At 36.3% G+C, this 20,047-nt stretch overlaps 3 protein-coding genes across 4 annotated transcripts; 2 read left to right on the top strand and 1 right to left on the bottom strand.

Moving 5' to 3' along the window:
* Window positions 1-8,541: 8,541 nt before the first annotated feature.
* Window positions 8,542-19,470, top strand: LOC131147752 (protein GRAVITROPIC IN THE LIGHT 1). Of its 2 annotated transcripts, XR_009134913.1 has the most exons (3): window positions 8,560-10,759; window positions 11,683-11,926; window positions 18,027-19,470. XR_009134913.1 is itself a non-coding variant. In XM_058097303.1 (2 exons), exon 1 carries the CDS (start codon window positions 9,489-9,491, stop codon window positions 10,746-10,748), a length of 1,260 nt encoding a protein of 419 aa, XP_057953286.1. In that variant the 5' UTR covers window positions 8,542-9,488; the 3' UTR covers window positions 10,749-10,759; window positions 18,027-19,470. The 2 variants fall into 2 exon arrangements, 1 of the variants encoding a protein (XP_057953286.1); XM_058097303.1 differs by lacking the exon at window positions 11,683-11,926 and having other exon boundaries at window positions 8,542-10,759.
* Window positions 12,202-18,190, bottom strand: LOC131149878 (transcription repressor OFP17). The gene is made up of 2 exons (XM_058100669.1): window positions 18,135-18,190; window positions 12,202-12,571 (listed from the first exon to the last, which is right to left on the bottom strand). Exons 1-2 carry the CDS (start codon window positions 18,188-18,190, stop codon window positions 12,202-12,204), a joined length of 426 nt encoding a protein of 141 aa, XP_057956652.1.
* LOC131149877 (transcription repressor OFP4-like) lies at window positions 18,324-19,268 on the top strand. The gene has a single exon (XM_058100668.1). It carries the CDS (start codon window positions 18,324-18,326, stop codon window positions 19,266-19,268), a length of 945 nt encoding a protein of 314 aa, XP_057956651.1.
* Window positions 19,471-20,047: the final 577 nt, after the last annotated feature.

Genomic DNA, 20,047 nt, shown 5'->3' with positions numbered 1-20,047 from the left:
ATTATGAATAGAATATTCAGAAAATTCAGTTTACATTAAGCAACATAGATGTGATTTACACTGTAACAGGTATATGGGTTTTTCTCAGTTTTCATATTTATGGTATTTTCTAAGTTAGATTTTACAAGCATGTAGCTCACTTGTCACACACTAGTGATAGCATATTTCGTCTTACTGAACTTTGTCTCATCCCAGTGGTTTAATATTTTTCAAGTGATCGAGATAGGCGAGCGGATCAGGCTCGCAGGTAGAGGGGCTACAGTGTTGCCCTGTCAATAGAGTGAGTATTTTGGGAGGTCATTTCTATATAGCCTAGTTTCAGTCGAGGGTATTTTGGGAATAGTTGTATATGTAGACTTTGGGAGCTTTCTGACACTCTGGTATTGTATTTATATATGGATATGGTTATATGATTTTAGCTTCTTGCTGCTTAGGTGGATGGTTAGTTTTAAATAAGAAGGTATCAGAGCAGTGTAAATTTCTTTGTATTTAATATAAAAAAAATCTTAATTAATTTAGCAAGTCGTTACAACCCAAGTTAGGATCATGTCTCTATGGAAAATGTCCTATTTACAGGCGAAATGCTGCCAAAATTTTTCTAAACTAATAAAACTTAGCTATTTAAAATTGTATTATTTTTTTAACTATGTCCGAATGTCCGATTATTTTGCTATCAAATCATTGATACTTATAGTGTGTATACATATATGTTCAAAAATCGTATACTAATTTTTTTTATACTTCTTAATTTGTGGGGTTTGCGGCTGTCACAACATCAGCACAATGTCATGCATTACAGTCAGATGCAACTTTTGATTTTTTTTTTTTGTATTTTTTTTTGTTATATGAACATATGGAATTTGTGTATTTTAATTTGAATTTGTATAATATATTTGTATTTGGATTCGAATTTGAATTTTGAATAATTTATGAATTTTTTTAGTATTTATGGTTTAATGTTATGTATGCGAAAATGTAAGTACAGATTTTTACAAGAATTAATGATTAAAAAATTATTAATTTTAAATTATTAGTGACGGTTTTAAAACCATCACTAATAATTTTATTTAAGTAGTAGTGACGAATTTTAAAATCGTCACTTATAGTAGAGTATTAGTGACGAATTCCAAAAGCATCACTAAAGCCCAAGTATTAGTGACAATTTTAAATTTATTACTAATACTATACTATTAGTGATGATTTTGAAATTCGTCACTAATACTCTACTATTGGTGACGGTTTTGAAACCTTCACTAATACTATACTATCAGTGATGGTTCTGAAATTCGTCACTAATACTCTACCATTAGTGACGATTTTGAGTCGAGCCAATGCAGAAGTTGTAGTGACGATATTAGGGTTTTAGGATGTTTATAATCCGTCGCTAATACTCTATTATTAGTGATGCTTTTAAAATTCGTCACTAATAATTATTAGTAACCTCGGTTATGGCGACTAATTCAAAATCGTCACTAATACTTATAAAACCATCACTAATACTATTAGTGACGGTTTTGATTTTCACTAATAACCTTATTTTTTGTAGTGGATAAAGAGTCAACTTCCACCTGTAACGACCTGCTTATATTATCATATAATAAAACATGATAAATAAAATAGTCAACCCGAACCCAATGGTAGCGAGGACACCTGTCATATACATCGGAAACCTAGGCAGTAGTAAATGTAAATCACATTCTCATAACCATAAAATATAAAATACCAAAGCTAACTACAATCCACAGTAATATTGTATTCATATACAACGTCAAAATATCAAAATACAACTAGGATCCCACAACAAAAATCTCCAGACCCTAGCCCAAACTTACCCTCCTAGCAGGGTAGTACAACTGACTCAACGCGGTCACGCTCTACCGGTCTTTTTGGGTTTTCTGAAAATCATTTAATGTTCGGGGGTAAGACACTTCTCAGTAAGGGAAAATAAACTAAATACAACTGTGTGGCAACATGAATATTTAATGATAATATAGATATATAGTACATTTTCCATACCAGAAAACAGTAATCATTTAATAACTGCATAAACGTATACCTTCATATTTTTTATAAATCACATTAATCATAACTATCTGGTATAGCTAATAATAATACTAAAAACATACACAGGATGAATAGCTAACTGATGTCATGTATTACCCCCCATGAAGGGTTGTACAGCCCAAAAGCGGGACCCGACAATGGCTGGCCGACTACTGCCAAGTCAAAAATATCTGTAAGTACGATGGGCCTGCCACACCCTGGTTCGGACTATCAGGTGGACGTCTACAACTTTACACTGAAAGTCACATCAACTATCCATCTCCCACCCCCTCATGGGGTGGTTAGCACCAATCTGATCATAGATATCTGATCTATATAGTTACGGTACCGTGCTCCTGAAACTGAACTAAACTAACATCCAGGTTCTGATAACATATAATACATGATAATATAGCGTTTAACATAAATGAATTGATAGCATTTTCTATAACTTCATAAATACGGCCTTGCGCCAAACATTTCATAAATATGGCATTGCGCCGAATATCTCATACATATCATTCTAAGTAAATAAATCAATTATCATGTATTTTCAAAATCGTAATGTATAGTATTATTTCATAATTCCTGAAAACATGCTTTACTCGTAAACTTTGCCATAACATAATACTTATCATGTAAAATAATATTCATGCCACACATTGTTGAGTAAAATCATACATTTCATTTTAAAATCATATTTCCTGTATAACAACAATATTTTCCCAAATGTGCATTTTCTCAATAATATTCAAATATAATACATGCTTCCTTGAAAATTTATTTGTTGATGAATAATAATAGTTTGCATGGAAAATATCTGCTTTAGTTTATTCCCTTACCTGACACTAGAAAGAAACCCCCCAAAAATTCCACTCGTCCTATACCCGCAGGGTTCCCCGTTCAACATCTTGAATTCAACAATTCCCAGAACTAAACTTCAGTATTTTCACATGAATATCATTTCCTATAACTATGAAAAGATCAAATTTGGCATAAAAAGTCTTACCTCAACTCAGGGATGAATTTTAACACGCTTCCACCAACGATCCGCTCCGACAGATTTGGAAAGAACTTCCCCAAGAGTGCCGTGGTGGCCTCAGATCGTCGATCCGGCGAACAAAAGAGCCGAAATTGAAGAGAGAGGAGAGAGAAACCGTAGGGAAGAGAGAGAGTAAGAAATTTTCTGATTTTTCTGCATTTAATCCGAGTTTTAGGCTATTTATAGAGCCGAATTCGTCGACGAGCCATGTCACCTTGTCGACGAGTCCCTGAAGAGTTTCATCGATGAACCTTCACCTCTCATTGACAAAATTCAGAATTTCCAGAACCCTCCTTGGTATTTTCTCGTCGACGAGACATACCTTCGTCGACGAGCCCAATTGTCGCATCGTCAATGAACGCTTTTTTTTTTTATCAATTCACATTTTCCTCTCTCTGAATTATTATTTAAATACCATTATACTTCAGGTCATTACATCACCACTATAAAAAAGGGAGTTAGAGAAGAGGTAAGCATCTCAACTAAATCCCTTTCTTTTTACTGTTGCAATTCAAAGCCTCTCATTAGACCCTTACTTAGGCATTAGAGTGATCCCCTGGAGTACCACCCAGGTCCTCTAAGTCATTCTTGCTTGATCTTTTCAGGTGGTCATGATCGAAGAACGATTCGCGAAAATCATTCGATTTTCAGGCATTAATAGTTGGCGCGGTCTTTAAGAACTTTATGAGAGGTCTTTTTTTCAATCCTTGATCATGACTATGTCAAACAATTCAAAATCATATTCTACTATGGGTCACCAATCGCCCCAATCTATACATTCCAAACTAGATGACAATTCAAGCGTGACAAGAAATGAATTCCTTGTATTCCGAGATGGAGGACATGTTCACTATGATCATACAATAGAAAAGAGATCATAAAGAACATGCTCCTCATCCTAACCGAGTAGAACCTGAGTCAGATAGGAAGGTTGCAGTCCCACTTGAAGTCATTGATAGCGCTTCTAATCTAGCGAAGAAGGTGAAGGATGCCAATAGTGTGAGTATTTATGAATAACAATCACACAAACTAAAAGAAAAAAAAAATGATCAATTAGAGAAAATGATGAACGAAGCTCACAACAACCCTTCCCTCGGGGAGTCCTAGTCAAATCCTCATATTCACCTTTCAGTAAAGAGGTAATGGATGTTCCCCTACCTAGCAAGTTTAAAATGCCAAATACAGAAGGGTACGGTGACTTGTCCAATCCGGTTGATCACTTAGACACTTTTAGAGTGTTGATGCAATTGCAAGACGCACCAGATGCAATCATGTGTCGAGCATTTGCAGCCACTTTAAAAGGGAATGCTAAGGCATGGTATTGGACCTTGAAACCTAGTTCCATTGGATCTTTTTTTCGAAATAAAGTAGCAGTTCCCTAGACACTTTGTCAATAGCCGGAAGATAGCAAAAACTTTGATTCATCTGATGAGCCTTATACAAGGAGAAAGGGAAATATAAAAGGAATTTTTGCACCGTTTTGTCAACGCCATACTAGAGATTCCGAACTTAGATCACGGGGTGGTAGTAGCAGCCCTAACAACGACTCTCCAAGTAGGGGATTTCCTAAATTCACTAGGGAAGAAGCCCTCAATCAATATGAGAGAACTGATGAAACGTGCTCAAAAATACATCAACCGAGAATAGGTGACGACCACATGAACGAGCTAGATTGACTTGAAAAGAAAGGGCCCAATATATGAGTATAGCTCATGAGGCCCAAAGAACTGGTCCAACTTATGAGCACAACTTATGAGATCCGAAGAACTGGTCCAATTGATGAGCAAAACTCATGAGGCCTGAAGAACTGGCCCAATTGATGAACACAGTTCATAAGGCCCAAAGACTGGCCCAACTGATGAGCTGGCTCATGATACTTGAAGACTAACCAACCGATGAGCATAGCTCATGAGGCAAACAAGTGAGCACTGCTTACCAAATTAGCCCAACTGATAAGCACAATTCATGAGACCCGAAGACTAGACCAACCGATAAGCACATCTCATGAGGCCAACAAATGAGCACCTCTCACCAAATTGATTCAACTGATGAACACAACTCATGAGGCAGATGGAGGTTAATCCAAAAAATGCGAAGCAGTCAGCTCTGATTAAGCAGAGGTGTAAAACATTTGGCTCAAATTAAGTATAACAATAATGAGATCGTCTTGGGCTCAGCTAAAAATGCAAAATATTCAGCTTAGATTGAGCCTAATGAACAAGATTACCAACCCACAATGAGCCAAAATGTCAAATTCGGCTCGGATTAAGCCTAGGATTGCTCTTATCAAACTAGATACGACTTAGATGAAGTCAAATCCAGCCCTGGTTCAGCCAATTAATGGCTCGGAGTGAGCCAATAACGGCTTGGATGAGCTAGGGGCAGCACGCTTTCAACTAAATGAACGGCTTAGAGAGAGCCAACTCCGTCTGAACCAAACCGTGAGTGGCTCGAGACAATCTGAAAGTGACTTGAAGAGAACCAAGGGTGGTTCTGGTTTAGCCGAGAAATGGCTCAGTATCTGCCAAAACGGCTTAGCAAGTCAATGACGGCTCGGCAAGCCGATGGCGGCTTGGATCGTGAGCACGACTTGGGAATATGGAAAGCTTAAAACCTCCTCATAAATGCCTACAAAACCTCTGTAACCCCCACAAGCACAATAATGTCCATCAATTAATATGTAGTATTGATGGAAGGTCAACCTCCACCACTATAAAAAGGGACTTGGAGAAAAGGTAAGAATCTCAACCAAATCCGCTTCTTTTTACTATTGCAATTCAAAGTCTCTTATTAGTCTCTTATTTAGGCATCAGAGTGATCACTTAGAGTACACACCGGGTCCTCCAAGCCATTATTACTTGATCTTTTTCTGGTGGTTGTGATCGGTGAATGATTCGCAAAGATCGTTCGATTTTCAGGCAGCAATAGGTCTAATTTCTTTCAAGGACTGAGTGATATGGAAGAGAATGAAAGTTTTGGTCCATTGCAAGAAGGAAAATAAAATATTACAAAAAGAAAAATAAAATATCAAGGAACCCTCATTTTCATGTTTGGGTATCAAGAAAAATGAAGAAAAAAAAAATAAAAAATGATAAAGCTATAAGGAAAAATGAGTTTTCTCCTTATTTTCCTTTTCCCACATAAAATTCTTGATCCAAAAGGATCTTTAATGATTTCATGTAAAATTTTTACATATAAAAAGAAAAAGTCATTTTAAACATATTTAAGATTTAAAAAATATACACACAAGCACGCGCCCTGCCCAATTTTTCCTCTCCTTGGGCTTTAATAAGATCTGGTCAGACGACTCCCAGTGGTCTCCACCTCTTCTGGTCTTCTCCATTGAATTGCATGGGCTTCTCTTTGTGGGCCTGATTTTAGCTCGTTGCGTTTATTTTCATTATGGGCCTCCCCAAACGAACCACCTCCACTTCTTCACATACACACACACACACAATAATTCCAAAAAATAAAAAATAAATTCCAATCTTGCGTCGGACACTTAAATTTTGATTAGCAAATTTTTAGGGCACAGTTTAATTTGTTAAACTTGTTTTTAAGACTAATTAGTTGTGTTGAATTTGTGCATGTATTTGTAATGGTTTTTTCCCCGGGCTTGCTTGCGTGGTTGACTTTAGCGGTCCGTTTAAATCAAAGATTTTACTTGAGAAAATAAAAAAGAAAATAAGAATGAAATTCATTTATCCTTATATTTTCTTTTTCTGTTAAACACAATCAAAAATGAAATTTTATTTTAATATAATGAAAGATTAAAAAAATAAATATTAATGATATGGAAAATCGAATTTGATTCATAAATATGATTTTTTTTAAATATTTATTTGTTTATTTTTTCTCACTTTTGTTCTTATAAGGAGGGCGGCACCTTCATTCATTTATTTATATGCCATCACTTTTTGCGGAGGAATATTGTGAATACAAGATAAGCATTGAGAAATTACAAATAAAAAAATTAAAGGTCTCCCAAAAACATGTAGATTTCTTGATATTTTCTTTTTCTTTCGTGTATGTGTGTAGCTATGTGTATGTACTAATATTCACAAAAGTAACGTGAAAATTGCACGATTGAGTGCAAGTTCAAGGAGTTTTAAACCCCGACCTCTTTTTTCATACCATTTCACTTGTCGGGTTAGAAAAAATATTTGTATTTTTTCACAAATGGTGAGGAAAGGAGTTGAGCATTCACATGTAGTTGCAAAAGTTTTGAGATGGTGTTCAAAATTTTTCAACCTAAACAAAATTTGGTCTCGAAAGTGCATTTACAAGTCGATTAGTAGGGAACAAAGGGCAGAAGCTTAAAAAAGAATTAATTGCATGTTTGGTACATATTTCTTATTTAATGAGTTAATATTTTTAATTTAATTTAATTAAAATTATTAATATTTTAAAGTATTAATTTAGTTAATTTTATGTTAGTTGAAAATTTAAATTTAAATTTAAAATTTATATCAAATAAATAAATTATTAGCATCATCACTATTAACTAAAAATTTCAATTTACATTATTATATTTTTTTAGTGTATTTATAAAATTTTTCAAGGAATTAAACATCTCATCAAGAAGGATTATGTGCCCAATCAATAAGATATAGGGTAAAAGACACTCACCATTCTCGAGGTTTGACTAAAAGATAAAAATCTTCTTTAAGTTTCAAAAATACTACAAACCTTACCTAAGATTTTAGAAATGTCACAAACATCTCCTAAGGTTTGTCAAAAAAAAACACAAACATCATCTAAAAAACTTGTCTTTTTATAAAATACAAAGAGATGTTTGTCTTTTTGATAAATCTTATGAGAGGTCTCTGAAATTTTTGAAATCTTAAAAAAGATCTTTAAAATTTTTGAAATATCATGAGAGGATATTATCTTTCTGTCAAATTTCAAAAGAGATTAGTGTCGCTAAAATATATTACACATATATATAAAAATACCTTAATATTCCTTTTTGCAAACTCATTATGCTCATAGGATATTTTTTTTATCAATATTAAAATTTAACATAATTTTATGGTATATTTTATTCAAATTAAATTCAAATTTAATGTTCCATTAGTTTGTTACTTAAAATAATTTTAAAATTTTAATTGTTGATAATAACATAAAAAAAATAAGTACCATAGGCACTAAAAAAAAAAACTATTGACACTTTACGTTTACTCTTAAACTTTCACTTTATAAATAAAAAGGGAAAAAAAATTGGTCATTTTAATTTTGTCATATGAAAATGAATTGCTAGCAATAATTTATGTATAATGCTTTTCTAAAAATTATTATCTAAAATTTAAGACTCAAAATGATATTTGTACAAAATATAATATAAAATTATATCTAAATTTCTTAAAATTAAATAGATATAATTTTAAAATTTGAAATTAATTCTTGTTTAGAGGACAATTTAGAGTATAATTTATCCTTTTTTTTTGTCTGACTTTTTTTGGATTGCTCGTTGAGACTTGAGAGTTGGACTAACTCTAATTCATTTTCAAAAACAGAGGAAATTTTTTTTTTTTTCAATAGGTGTGTAGTCGTTTTAAGTGAAGGCACCGATAGGGGAAACTGCAGAAGAGCAGCGAAACAGGCCTCCCTCGGGAGGCGGACTCGCCTGACATGGGAGAGGAATGGAATACTTTACTCGCCGCATGCTTCTCCTTCTTCTTCCTAATCCTTCTTTTCCTTTTTCAGTTTTCAAAAATTAAAATCCCTCGCCGAGATCAAATTCAAAAATCTGCGGCTTCCGTTTCCTTCCTTTCGTTGAATCCCTTCCCGTCCGTCACACCTCGCTCATTTTCTTTTTTCAGATAATCGGATTACAGGTTCCCAGAATATATCATCTTCTCTCTCCGAAAGAAATGGGGCCTTTTGTTTTGTTTCTGGGCTTCACCGTCCATTCAGCTTTCCCAACTACGCTTGGTGCGTGAACCGTTTACTTACGAAGCAGAAATTTGTTTCTTCGCTTTGCGTTTCTTTTGTTTCTTTCTTTAGTTGTCACTTCTGCATCTGGGTTTTGTCTGGGTTTTAGCGATCGAGGAATAGAATCCCAAGACTGCCTTAAATATTTTAATGGGGTGCTTGGCATAACAGCGGGTACTTTGAATCTCTTTTTGCTTCTTTATGAAACTTTTTGAATCCTAATGACCTGGAAGAAGCTTCTAACGTTTGAGGTTTAAACCCACTCCCTTGTTTTTGGGCTTTGAAATGGTTCTCATTCTCTTGGATTTTTCGATTCCTCGCTGCTTTTACAACGATGCTGTCTCAACTCTTTTCGAGATTTCGCCCTTTTTATAGCATCTTTCCCTGTTTATAAATTTGGAACTGGAGCACAATATCGGAAAACCCTTTAACGGAATCTTCACCGGTTTGAGGTTCTAATCATCAGAAAATGGAATGTGCTGCAAACCCATCCAAATTATCTTCAAACGTATCCCACGTTGTCTCCATTTTCGCCAAAGTTTGCAGCTTCAGATCAATTGGAGTGAATCCAAACCTCAGCGATAATGGCACTACTCTGTCAGGTGAAGACAGCAGCGATGCAACTGAAGAGACACTGTGTGATGCCGAGAAAGTCCAACCACACCCTCCTGTTGATTTTCCCAAGCTCTTTGACACAGTTTCTGCACTAAAAATGGCTTATCTTCAGTTCCAGGAAGCCCACATTCCTTATGACCCAGAGAAAATCAAAGCTGCTGATGAACTTATTGTGAACAAACTGGAAGCACTCTGCAAGATTAAACGTGCTTATAAGGCGAAGCAATTCAAAAAAGCTAACCCCTGCTCGACCTCTGCTCTACTGATAGAGGAGATTCAAGTTCTGGAGCGATTGTTGGCAAATTTGCACTCTCAAATGAAGTCTAAAGACTCTCAGATCCTTCTCTTGCGGCTAGAGCTGCAGAATTTGAGTTTGCAGAATCCAAGTCTGTTTGAGAAGTTCAGACAGAATGAGGAGAAAGTTTGGGATTTGAGCTTCACCTCATTCCACAACACCTTCAGAGAAGTTTCTAAAGCCATTCATGATTTCGCAAAGCCGTTGATTAGCTTGATGAGAGCTTCCGGTTGGGATCTAGACTTGGCTGCAAATAAGATTGAAGGTTCAGTGGTGTATTCAAAAAGATCCCACAAGAAGTATGCATTTGAAGCCTATGTTACCCGTAGAATGTTTGGCGGCATTTCACTGGAATCAGATTATGTTGTTGATGACATTATTAAGTCTCAAGACCCAATTGAAGCTCTCACCAAATACCCAGATTCAAATTTCGCAAAATTCTGCAGATTGAAGTATCTACTGGTTGTTCATCCCAAGATGGAAGCATCATTTTTCAGGAATTTGGACCAGAGGAATTTTGTATTAGGGGGCAAACATCCGAGGACCCCGTTCTACCAAGCATTTGTGAAAATGGCTAGGTGGGTTTGGGTTCTAAGAGGAATTGCAGCCATCATGAAACCCAAAGCAGAGATATTTGGAATTAAAAGAGGAAGCAAATTCTCAGATGTTTACATGGAGTGTGTGGAGGAGGAGATGGAGTATGAAGCTAGAGGTGATGATGAAGGGCAAGCAAGATTCAAAGTTGAGTTTATGGTCATTCCGGGATTTAGAATTGGAGAGAAAATGGTCCGGTCCCAGGTTTACCTATCAAAAAATTAAATCCTTGATTGGTATGGCTAACTGGTAACTTGAAAGCAACCCCAGTCCTTTTTTTATTTGAATATATGCTCTGCTTGATTAGATGTAAGCTATTTGTTGGGGCTTTTGCCCTGTTGCTTGGTGGATTATAGTGGGATTGAACCCACTTGGCCAAAATTTGCACTTCCTCTCATTTACTGGATTTCGGTGTCTCTGTATAGGAAGCTGGCTGCAATGATCTTGTTGTTGCTTTCTGGATTATATATATAGATGATGCCTAATATCTGTTGCATTTCTTTTTCATCTAATTCATTTCAAGTTGAGTCACTGTGGGTTGTAAGCAGTAGGGCTTAAAGGTACAGCTTCATTAGTGGTTGTGTTCTCTTTGTTCAATTTCCAGAAAACTTAAATAACTGAAATGAGAAAATACCCTGGATAAATGGAACTACTGTAATAATGTTTAAGTCAATACTTGACAATTTCATACTAGTCATCATACTAACAGAAGTATTCAAGGCCTGCAGTTTTTTTTTAAAGGTTAAGTCTTGCAGGATTATAATCATAATTTTTACTGTTTGTTGTGTCCTGACTGTGCTATAAACAAGCAGTAATTTGCTAATAATTCCTTCTTAAATATTTCATACAAAATAATTGATAGGTTTGGTCAAAATCCCAATGATTTTATTTCCTTTATAATAAACATAGTGTTTGCTTTTGGATGACCGATGACCCCTATCTTACTATGAGTCTTAGGAAACCTGACAATACTCTTTTAACTACACATTTGACATGTAGGAATGTAATGGAATTGCAGGAAATTTATCACCTGATTTCTTTATGCACTCCATTCAAAATTTCATTCCATCCCTCTCATATCCAATCCCATTCTGCAAACCATGAACAATTATGTTTATGGAAGGAGAATTTTGAAGCGATTATTTTATCATCTATGTAGCATATGAAAGATTGATCAAGCTTATTGGGAAAGCTTCCATGCTTCATGAGGCAAAGTCCTTGGGGCTGCCCAGTATTGTGTACTTGGAACATTAATCACCATTCATTTGGTGTGTCACATGCACTTTTAATGATGATGTGCTTTATGTTCGCATATGTACACATCTGCTTGTTGCAACCAACGCACCCCCCTCCCCCTCACAAAGCATCTACTCAAGAAGAAGTTCGAGTTTCTTTTCAATGAGGTCAGTTACTTTTTCTGGCTCTTACAACTTGCAATCTCTATTTTTGTCCAAATATATCTGAACTTAACAATCTTGATCAGTTGAAGAAAATAATGGGTGAATATACATGCACCAATGGCTGCCCTGGAGAGCATTCTAGTCATCAATAAAGGGGAAAAAACTCATTATCAACTTCTTATTATTTGGATTAAAACTCTTGTAGTACAAGGTATATCATGTCTGTGTGTGTGAGAGAGAGGGGTTCCACAACATAAAGGTATCCATTACTCATCAGGTCACCGAGGAGTGCTATAATTGTCATCATCATCTTCCCCAGTAGAAAACAAATCTTTGCATAGCTCTCCATAGAATCTACAAACCAAATCAATGAAAACTGGGCACTTCAAATTCTTACAGCAATAGAGCAGCTCCTCCACATCTGCTAAATCCCTCACTTTCCCTTCCTCCACAATCATCTTCACCAAATAGTTCTCAAAACTCCTGCATGCGGCCTCCATGTCCTCACAATATATTGCTAATTCCCTCTTGCTGCTCCTATTAGTCCTTGCAGAAGCTGATGTGATAGGTAATGATGGGAAGAGCAGCGCTTGATCGAGCCCTGCATCTGAGAGTCTGAAGCTCACTGACTCGAACTGTTCCTTTAGGCTGCTTAAATGAATGGAAAAGAGAGAGAAATGATGCCATTCGCCTTTTGTGAGGAGTCTTTGATCTTTTGATTGTGAGTTGGCGGGGATGAAACTGTAGAGTTTTTATAAGCAGTGGTTTTTTTGAGTCTGAATTTGAAGACCGGGAGTGGTTTTCTGCATGGCCTGAAAAGCTTGGAGCTGAAGGCAACTAATGATGCTTTCACTTTCATCTATTAGTTAATTATTAGAAGCAGAGTGTGGCTGAAGGAATGAAGCACAGGATGTTTGTGGCTTTTGTTGCTTTTGGTTTCTTTTGGTAGGAGATCTGAGGTTGATGTTTTGAGAACTTTGTTGGGAGCAACAGTTGGTGTAACACACATACGGATACACAGGTCGTTAAAATGAGATTGTTAAGGTGGTAGTTGGGTAGTTTGCACTTCCCTCTTTTGGAGGATTGTAAACTATAAACATATATTATTTGGTGGGAGTGGGGTTCATATCTTGAACTGGGAAAGTCGGACACCAAGAAATGAACTGTTGTAAGTTGAGATTGAACATATACAAAAGAGAGAGAGAGAGAGAGAGAGAGAGAGTTGGGGTTGGTTTGAATTGGAGAGATTAATTCCTGATGTGGCATGCACCTAGCTGCATTATTTTTAATGATGACCTTTGGGTTCAAAATAAGTTGGGCACATGAATGAAGACGTGCAAATTAATATTGTGTTATCTAATTAAATATTGGGCCTGAGATTTTGCCCAAACTAGTTGAAGACAATTCCGAAATCTCGACTTATGACTCAAATGCTAGGTGCACAGTTGCTTGACACAGCATCTGGAAAATCCAGAGGCAGTAGACAGTCAAGCTTTTCATCTGGCTATAACCTCTTGATTTAAAATTTAAATTTAGAAGCCAAGCGGCAATGTTTTAGACATTTTCATATCATAATGTAAATGATATGGCTTTGAATTTTTTGGTTGTGGATAGAATTGATTTTACACTACTATTGGCATGTTGGGCGATTTGGCAGAAACTGGAGACCTATTTTATCAAAATGATATGAATTAAATTTCATTTCGTGTTGAAAGTTCATCTAATAGACAAATAGTCAACAAAATGGATTAAAAAAATCATCATTTTTTATATTCTTAATGAATTATTCTTGCATTTCTCAACTTTATGAATGCTGGGTGTTTTAAACTTGTATTCTGTTCTGTTTCTCTCTCATTTTTCAAGAGCTTGAAAGGGAATTTATAAATTATGGATAGAATAAAGGGGAGTCTAAATCTGTTCTACAAGACATGGAAGGTGGTCATAGTGCATGATTAGACTACTAAAGCTCTTAAGTTGCAAATTAGGCACATTACTGCAGCACTGTCAATGTATGTGGTTTTTGCTTTCATTTTAAGTTAAATAAAAAGACTATACGGGAAAAAAACACACTAAGGTGCAAAAGGTAACAAAGTTAGGCAGCAGGTACAATTGAAAGGGGGCTCAAAATTTGAAGTCAAAAAAGCAAGATACCATCTGTTCAACAAACCAAGTAGTATCTAAGTATCCAGATCTTTGCAAGCTGCTAAGCTCAAGTATATTTGACCACCAAAGGAGTTTGTCTCCTCCTGTAGGAGAATGACCTAAATCAGTATGAAACTTCTATAAGAATAAATTGTTCTGAAACCCCATTTTAGAAAAAGAATAATTAAAGTAAACCAAGTGGCAAATGGAGAAAAGCAAGAAAGCTGGTAGCTGTTGATTTAATTAAGCATGTTTCCCAAGATGAATTCCCCCTTACTGTTTCACATCCATCTCACTTCTCAAGTCTTAACACATTGATGATATGGTACCTAGAAAGTACCCCAATTTGGCTTCCACTTTTTACTTTTTTACAAAATTCCTGAATATTAGTTGAATGGTAAATTTAAGACTAAAATCCACATTACACCCTTATAGTTGGCTTAGCTAATTTGATCACTGATCTTTCAATTTGTTAATCACATAATCAGACTATGACCCAACAATGACAACACGAGTGTCAACGATGCCCAGCGCATGTCAACGAAGGGCCATGCTGACAGCCCACCGTTGACAGGTGCTTGAGCACCTCCCCCCCCTAAAGAGCTTTATATGCCATTTTGTCTGGCACAAGGAAACATCAACTTGTCCGAGGAGTCATACTGGGGTTTTTTTAAGAAATTGTCAATATTTTTAAGAGATGTTTTGCACATAGGAAGTACATAACAAAGGCTACCTCCAAAAAAAATTTTGGAATTTTCCGAGTTCCGGTGTAATTATTATTAATTTTTGAATTAAAAAAAGGTAAAATTCAAGAAAAATAGTAAATAAATTCAGAAAATTATGAAAATTTTAGGAGAGGTATAAGGAAACATTCTGAGGCTGTGGGCAACTTTTTTTTCGGTTTTGCAACCTAATAGGTGAAGAAAAATTCCGAGGAAGTTTGTGTGCATGTCACGCGGTTTGGTTCGGTTTTATGAAGGGAGAGCACAATTTTTGGGAGATGTTTCCTCTTATGGTAAGGGCATAGGAAAGGGTACCTCCAGAAAAAATTCTGAATTTTCCGGGCTCTGGTGTAGTTATTATTAATTTTTGAATTAAAAATAGAGAAAATTCACGGAAAATAGCAAATAAATTCAAAAAATTATGAAAATTTTTGGGGAGGTAGAGCGTTCCATTTGGAGGCCCTAGGTACTTGGATTTTGGATTCTGCACTCTGAGAGGGGTAGAAAAATGCCGTGGAAGGCAGCGGTGCACGGCGCACGGGTTGGTTCGGTTTTTTTATGGTTGGGCCTTCAAGGAGGGTGCATCATGGCTTCCCTCCAAGAAGCTTGCCTATCCCCATGATGCTATCCAACGGCCCCGCCCACCGATTATGCCGACATGCACCTGAACGGGACGAGTCATGGCATGCACTAACCATGTCATGCCGTGTCATGTAATGTACTAGCACACTAGGCCATGCACTAACCATGTCATTCTGTGTCATGTCATGTACTAGCCACACACATTAGGTTTGGTTTAGCTGGGAATTACCAACTAGTGTCTGCACCCTTTGTTGCCCATTCAATCACAATCAAAAGCTCTTCCACCTTATTCAAAGTTTATACAACCTCAGTTGAGGTCTGGTGGTCTTGCATTAAAATTTTGAAATCTTCCTCCTTGACTTGTTGGTGCTCATTGATTGAGCTCTTAAAATTTTTTCGTTCTTGTTCTGTTTTTTAGTTATTAACTGTAATTGAAACGTGAAAATTGTGTTTATTTGCACTAAGCATTCCTGTATTTATTGTTAGTGTTATAAGGAAGGATGTTGTATCATTGTTTATAATGCAGAACTAAATAACTAATTGTATGTTGTGAAACATTCCTATGCACATTTATAATAGCAAATTGAAAGAAAAACAGAAGAAAATAAGAATCCAACTGTTACGTGGTTCAACATTATGATTATGTCCGTGAAGTCTTTGTGATATCATAAATAAAAACTTGCTTATGGTTTCAAGCCTCAGCTCTATATATGTATTAGCTCACATGTGAAATTTTCAAAATTTTATCATACACTAATATAATGACAGTATACTTCAGCTCAAAATGCTAATACCGTATCCTCATCCTCCACATGTGAAACTCCCACTTATTATATGTTTCAAGTGCATAACCATTGGAAATATGAGCAGCTGCTCAACAATATGTATCATAGAAAGCTCACCCCAATTCCCAAACATAAACATGTTTATAGTAGAGCGTGTTGAATTAGAACACAGTTCTTGATATTCAATGGAAGTACAAGGTACCGTTTTCTGCCTTGTGCATTAAGATAACAATCAATTAAAAAGAAATCTTAGGCCTTAATTGGGAAAAAAAAAATGAGATAGTCATGGTGCTCCAGCATCACATGTGAGTTGGTCTGTTGGTTTAATTAGGTTAAACAAAGGTGTTTGGTTTGTATAGCAAGAAGCTTATTGCCCCAACTTTTTGTTGCCTTCATCACTCACCAAGACTTAAACATGCTTTCTTAAGCTCAATAGTTTTGATTGATGGATTTAGTTGGATGGGCTTGGAGTAAGGCAAATGACTTTCTGGGAAGCAGACAGCTGCTCCACTGATTTCTGGTTTGATTCAATGAATTTTTATGATTTCCAAGAATCTAAGTTGGGAATTCTAAATACCCATGTATGGTTTGTTCTGAAAATCTTATGGGGCTTCTATTTGAGACTCTTGAGAAATATTCAATATGCCCATGAACATGAGAATGCATAGTCCTTTTTAAAATTTTCTTTTTAATAATCTTACTTTACCATGCTTCCTATGCCCAGGCATAGGAGTCTCAAACATGAGATTTCCCTAACCAAAGGCATAGTAGAAAAAGAAAAAGAAGAGTTCATGAAATTTTGAGCTTATACATTTCTGTAAAAATGTTTTGCTTCCACAGTAAAAGCAAAGAGAAAAATCCTAGTGATACAATTGGGAAACTCCACTGCAAGTACCAAAAAGCCTGTTGTATTTTCAAAATAGGGAGAGAATGCCAGAGAGTATGTAATAATTTTCCTCCTCAGGTGTGCCTCCAGGTCCATAACTTAATGTCTGTCCAGCAGCTGCATGACCTGCTTGTGGACATGGAGTAGTTGGAAAGGCATAGGTCGACTATAAGCATGAAAATGTTGAAAACAACACTTCAGCAGGCAAACCACTGTTGGTTGTTTGCCTGCTCATCATTTCCTGAACTCACTTTTTAATGATTGAAGAAAAGTAATAGTAAAGTTTCCTTGGAGGGTCTAGATTTTAGGTTTCAAACAAGTATTTGTGTTTGGACAAAGTGGAATACAATTTTGTATTGTATTTTTTTTCCTAAATAGACATAGCTCCAAGTTTAAGGTTTGAAATAGGATAACCTCGGGTCTAGGAGCTTGGAAGTCAGTGAATTTGAATTTGTGTGGAATTGGATAAAGTGCAACAAACAAATTTTATTTTCATTCAAATCCTTACAAATCCAAATATGAGGCCATGGTGCCTCATATCTAAGGGATGATATTGTTAATAATGGATAATTTTGATCGTAAGTTGTTCTAGTATTTTCCATGCGCACAGAAGCTATGCAAAGGATGCAGGGACTTTACAGCCAGATTCGTCATGTCTGTAGCAACTCATCCGAAGTCCTAACATTTTTTTGTTTTTTTTTTTAATAAACGAAATCCCGATTTCACTTGTGTAATATAAAATGGCAATGCCTTAATTAATTAGATAGCCGTGATGATTGAAGAATGGCATTAATCAAACTTGATCAGCACCCGTTGCTTTCATGCCAAGCTTTTGTAGTAGACCTCTTTTTAGTGCTACCTTCAAGATATAGCCCAAAAGGTCTTGAGAGAAACTGTCCCCTTTTTCTTTTTTCTCTTTAGCTACTTTATGTGACTTACATTTCTATGCATCTTGTTTTTTTGTGTTTCATCGTCAATATATTCAGGTATTACAGAAGCCAGTCTCCACGCAAGAGTGTTATATAAAGAGATAGGAAGAGAGAAGCCCGCTTGATTGAGAATCAAGAGGGTGTTTTTCTTTCATGGGTAATCACAAGTTTAAATTATCAGGCATGATGCCAAATGCCTGGTTTTTCAAACTCAGAGACATGAGCAGGAGTAGCAAAAACCATAACACCTCTCACTCTCGTCCTAGTAAGAAAAAACTGCCCACCTCAGCAGCAGAATCACACAAACTCCAGCTTTCCCAGCCAACAAACTCCTACAGATTTTACAATTCGCCAATGAACCCAAAAGCCTCAGATACCCATTTCCCTAGTCCACCAAGAAAATCATTCCGTGGAAGATCATCCAGAAGAAAAACCATTTGTAGTCCTCCTGCTGTTCTGTCCTCTTGTGCGTCCCAACCTGGGAAAAACTTGGTCCGGACTAAATCCCGTCGAGCTCAATCTTGGGACTATATTGTCTCCCCCTTTGACGTCCCTTCCTCAGAGTTTGACTGCCATGAAACATCGTATGAATGCGCTTCCAGTACAATGGCTGCTTCTGAGTCATTTGATGGTCCAGCCACGTGTTCGAGCTTTTGCAATTTTCAAGTCAGTTCAACTGCTGATATTGCCATTGACATGAATAAGAAGTCTTTGATCACAAGGAGCAATAAAATGGTAGACAAGTTTGATACAATGTCTGAGCTTGAGCTCCCTTCAATATTGACAAGGCCATTAAAATTTGAAGACATGGCCACTGAAGCTGCCAAATTTGGCAGGATTTCTTCCAAGTTGGAGGATATGGATGCTCATGGGTCTATCTCTCTAAAATTTGTCAAGGAAGAAAGCATCAAGAATCGAAAAGAACCAAGGACCAGTTCTCTAGTCCGGAAGTGTGCAACAAACAACTCCACAGGTGTAAAGCTTCGAGGGAATCCTCCGAAAATATCGAGCAGGAAGATTCAGGCCTCTGGCCGAAGGAGTGTATCGCCTGGCAGGAACTTGAAATCCAAGGCGAGGAACCTTTCAAAGAGCTTTGCAATTGTGAAGTCCTCATTTGATCCTCAAAGTGACTTCAGGGATTCAATGGTGGAGATGATTGTGGAGAACAATATCTGGGCATCAAAGGATTTGGAAGAGCTTCTAGTATGTTACCTTTCGTTGAATTCAGATAAGTACCACGACCTTATCATCAGAGCATTTGAGCAAATCTGCTTTGATATGACTGATCTCCACATGTAAAATTCTTCTAATTATGCTAATGATCCTATAAACTGACTAGGGACTTTAGAAACGTGGCCTTTACGTTATTCATATTCTTGGACTTGCAGTCTAAATCTTCGTATTGAAATTTTCGATCTGTTTTCTTCTCTACAAACCTAAACAATTATGAGGCCGGATGCATTAAAGGTAAAAATGGCTACAAAATTATACATGGCCCCCATGGATTTGTATTTGCTAGCTGCAATTCAATTATCTTGCACTGCTACAAGTTTTATTTTTATTTCGTAATTTTTGCTTTTTTAGTTAGTGTGTCTCGTGGCTGTGGATGATATTGTATCTAGTTTCTTGATGAGATGTTCCTCGGGCCTGAAGTACATTCATTGTCAAGCAAATAGCTAGGGAAAAAATTGCATAGAGTGCACTTATGGTCCCAACTTTTAACACAGATCTAATCATCCATTTTTTCTTGGAAAGGTTGACAGATAAAATTATTACCATCTTCACCTACCATTTCTACTTTACATGCCCCGTATTCACATTTTTGAGCTATACAACTGCTATATAGCAAGCTTCTATGATTTTGAGTTCCTTGCGCATTCCCTTCTGTTGTGTCTTGTAGAATTTAGGTTCAAAGCAACGCTACTTCAAATCTTGCTGTCAATTCAATTTATAAGAAAAAACCTTCCCACACAATAAGGAAAAAAGACAAACCCACTATAGGGAAAGAGGTGCAACATCATAATTCAGGCAGAATGCCATTATAGAGCTCCATTAGAAACAGAGGGCAGCGGTAGGTC

This window comes from Malania oleifera, chromosome 2 (genome assembly GCF_029873635.1).
Source record: "Malania oleifera isolate guangnan ecotype guangnan chromosome 2, ASM2987363v1, whole genome shotgun sequence".
Taxonomy (NCBI): Eukaryota; Viridiplantae; Streptophyta; class Magnoliopsida; order Santalales; family Ximeniaceae; genus Malania; species Malania oleifera.
This window is presented reverse-complemented; position numbering and strand designations above follow the sequence as displayed.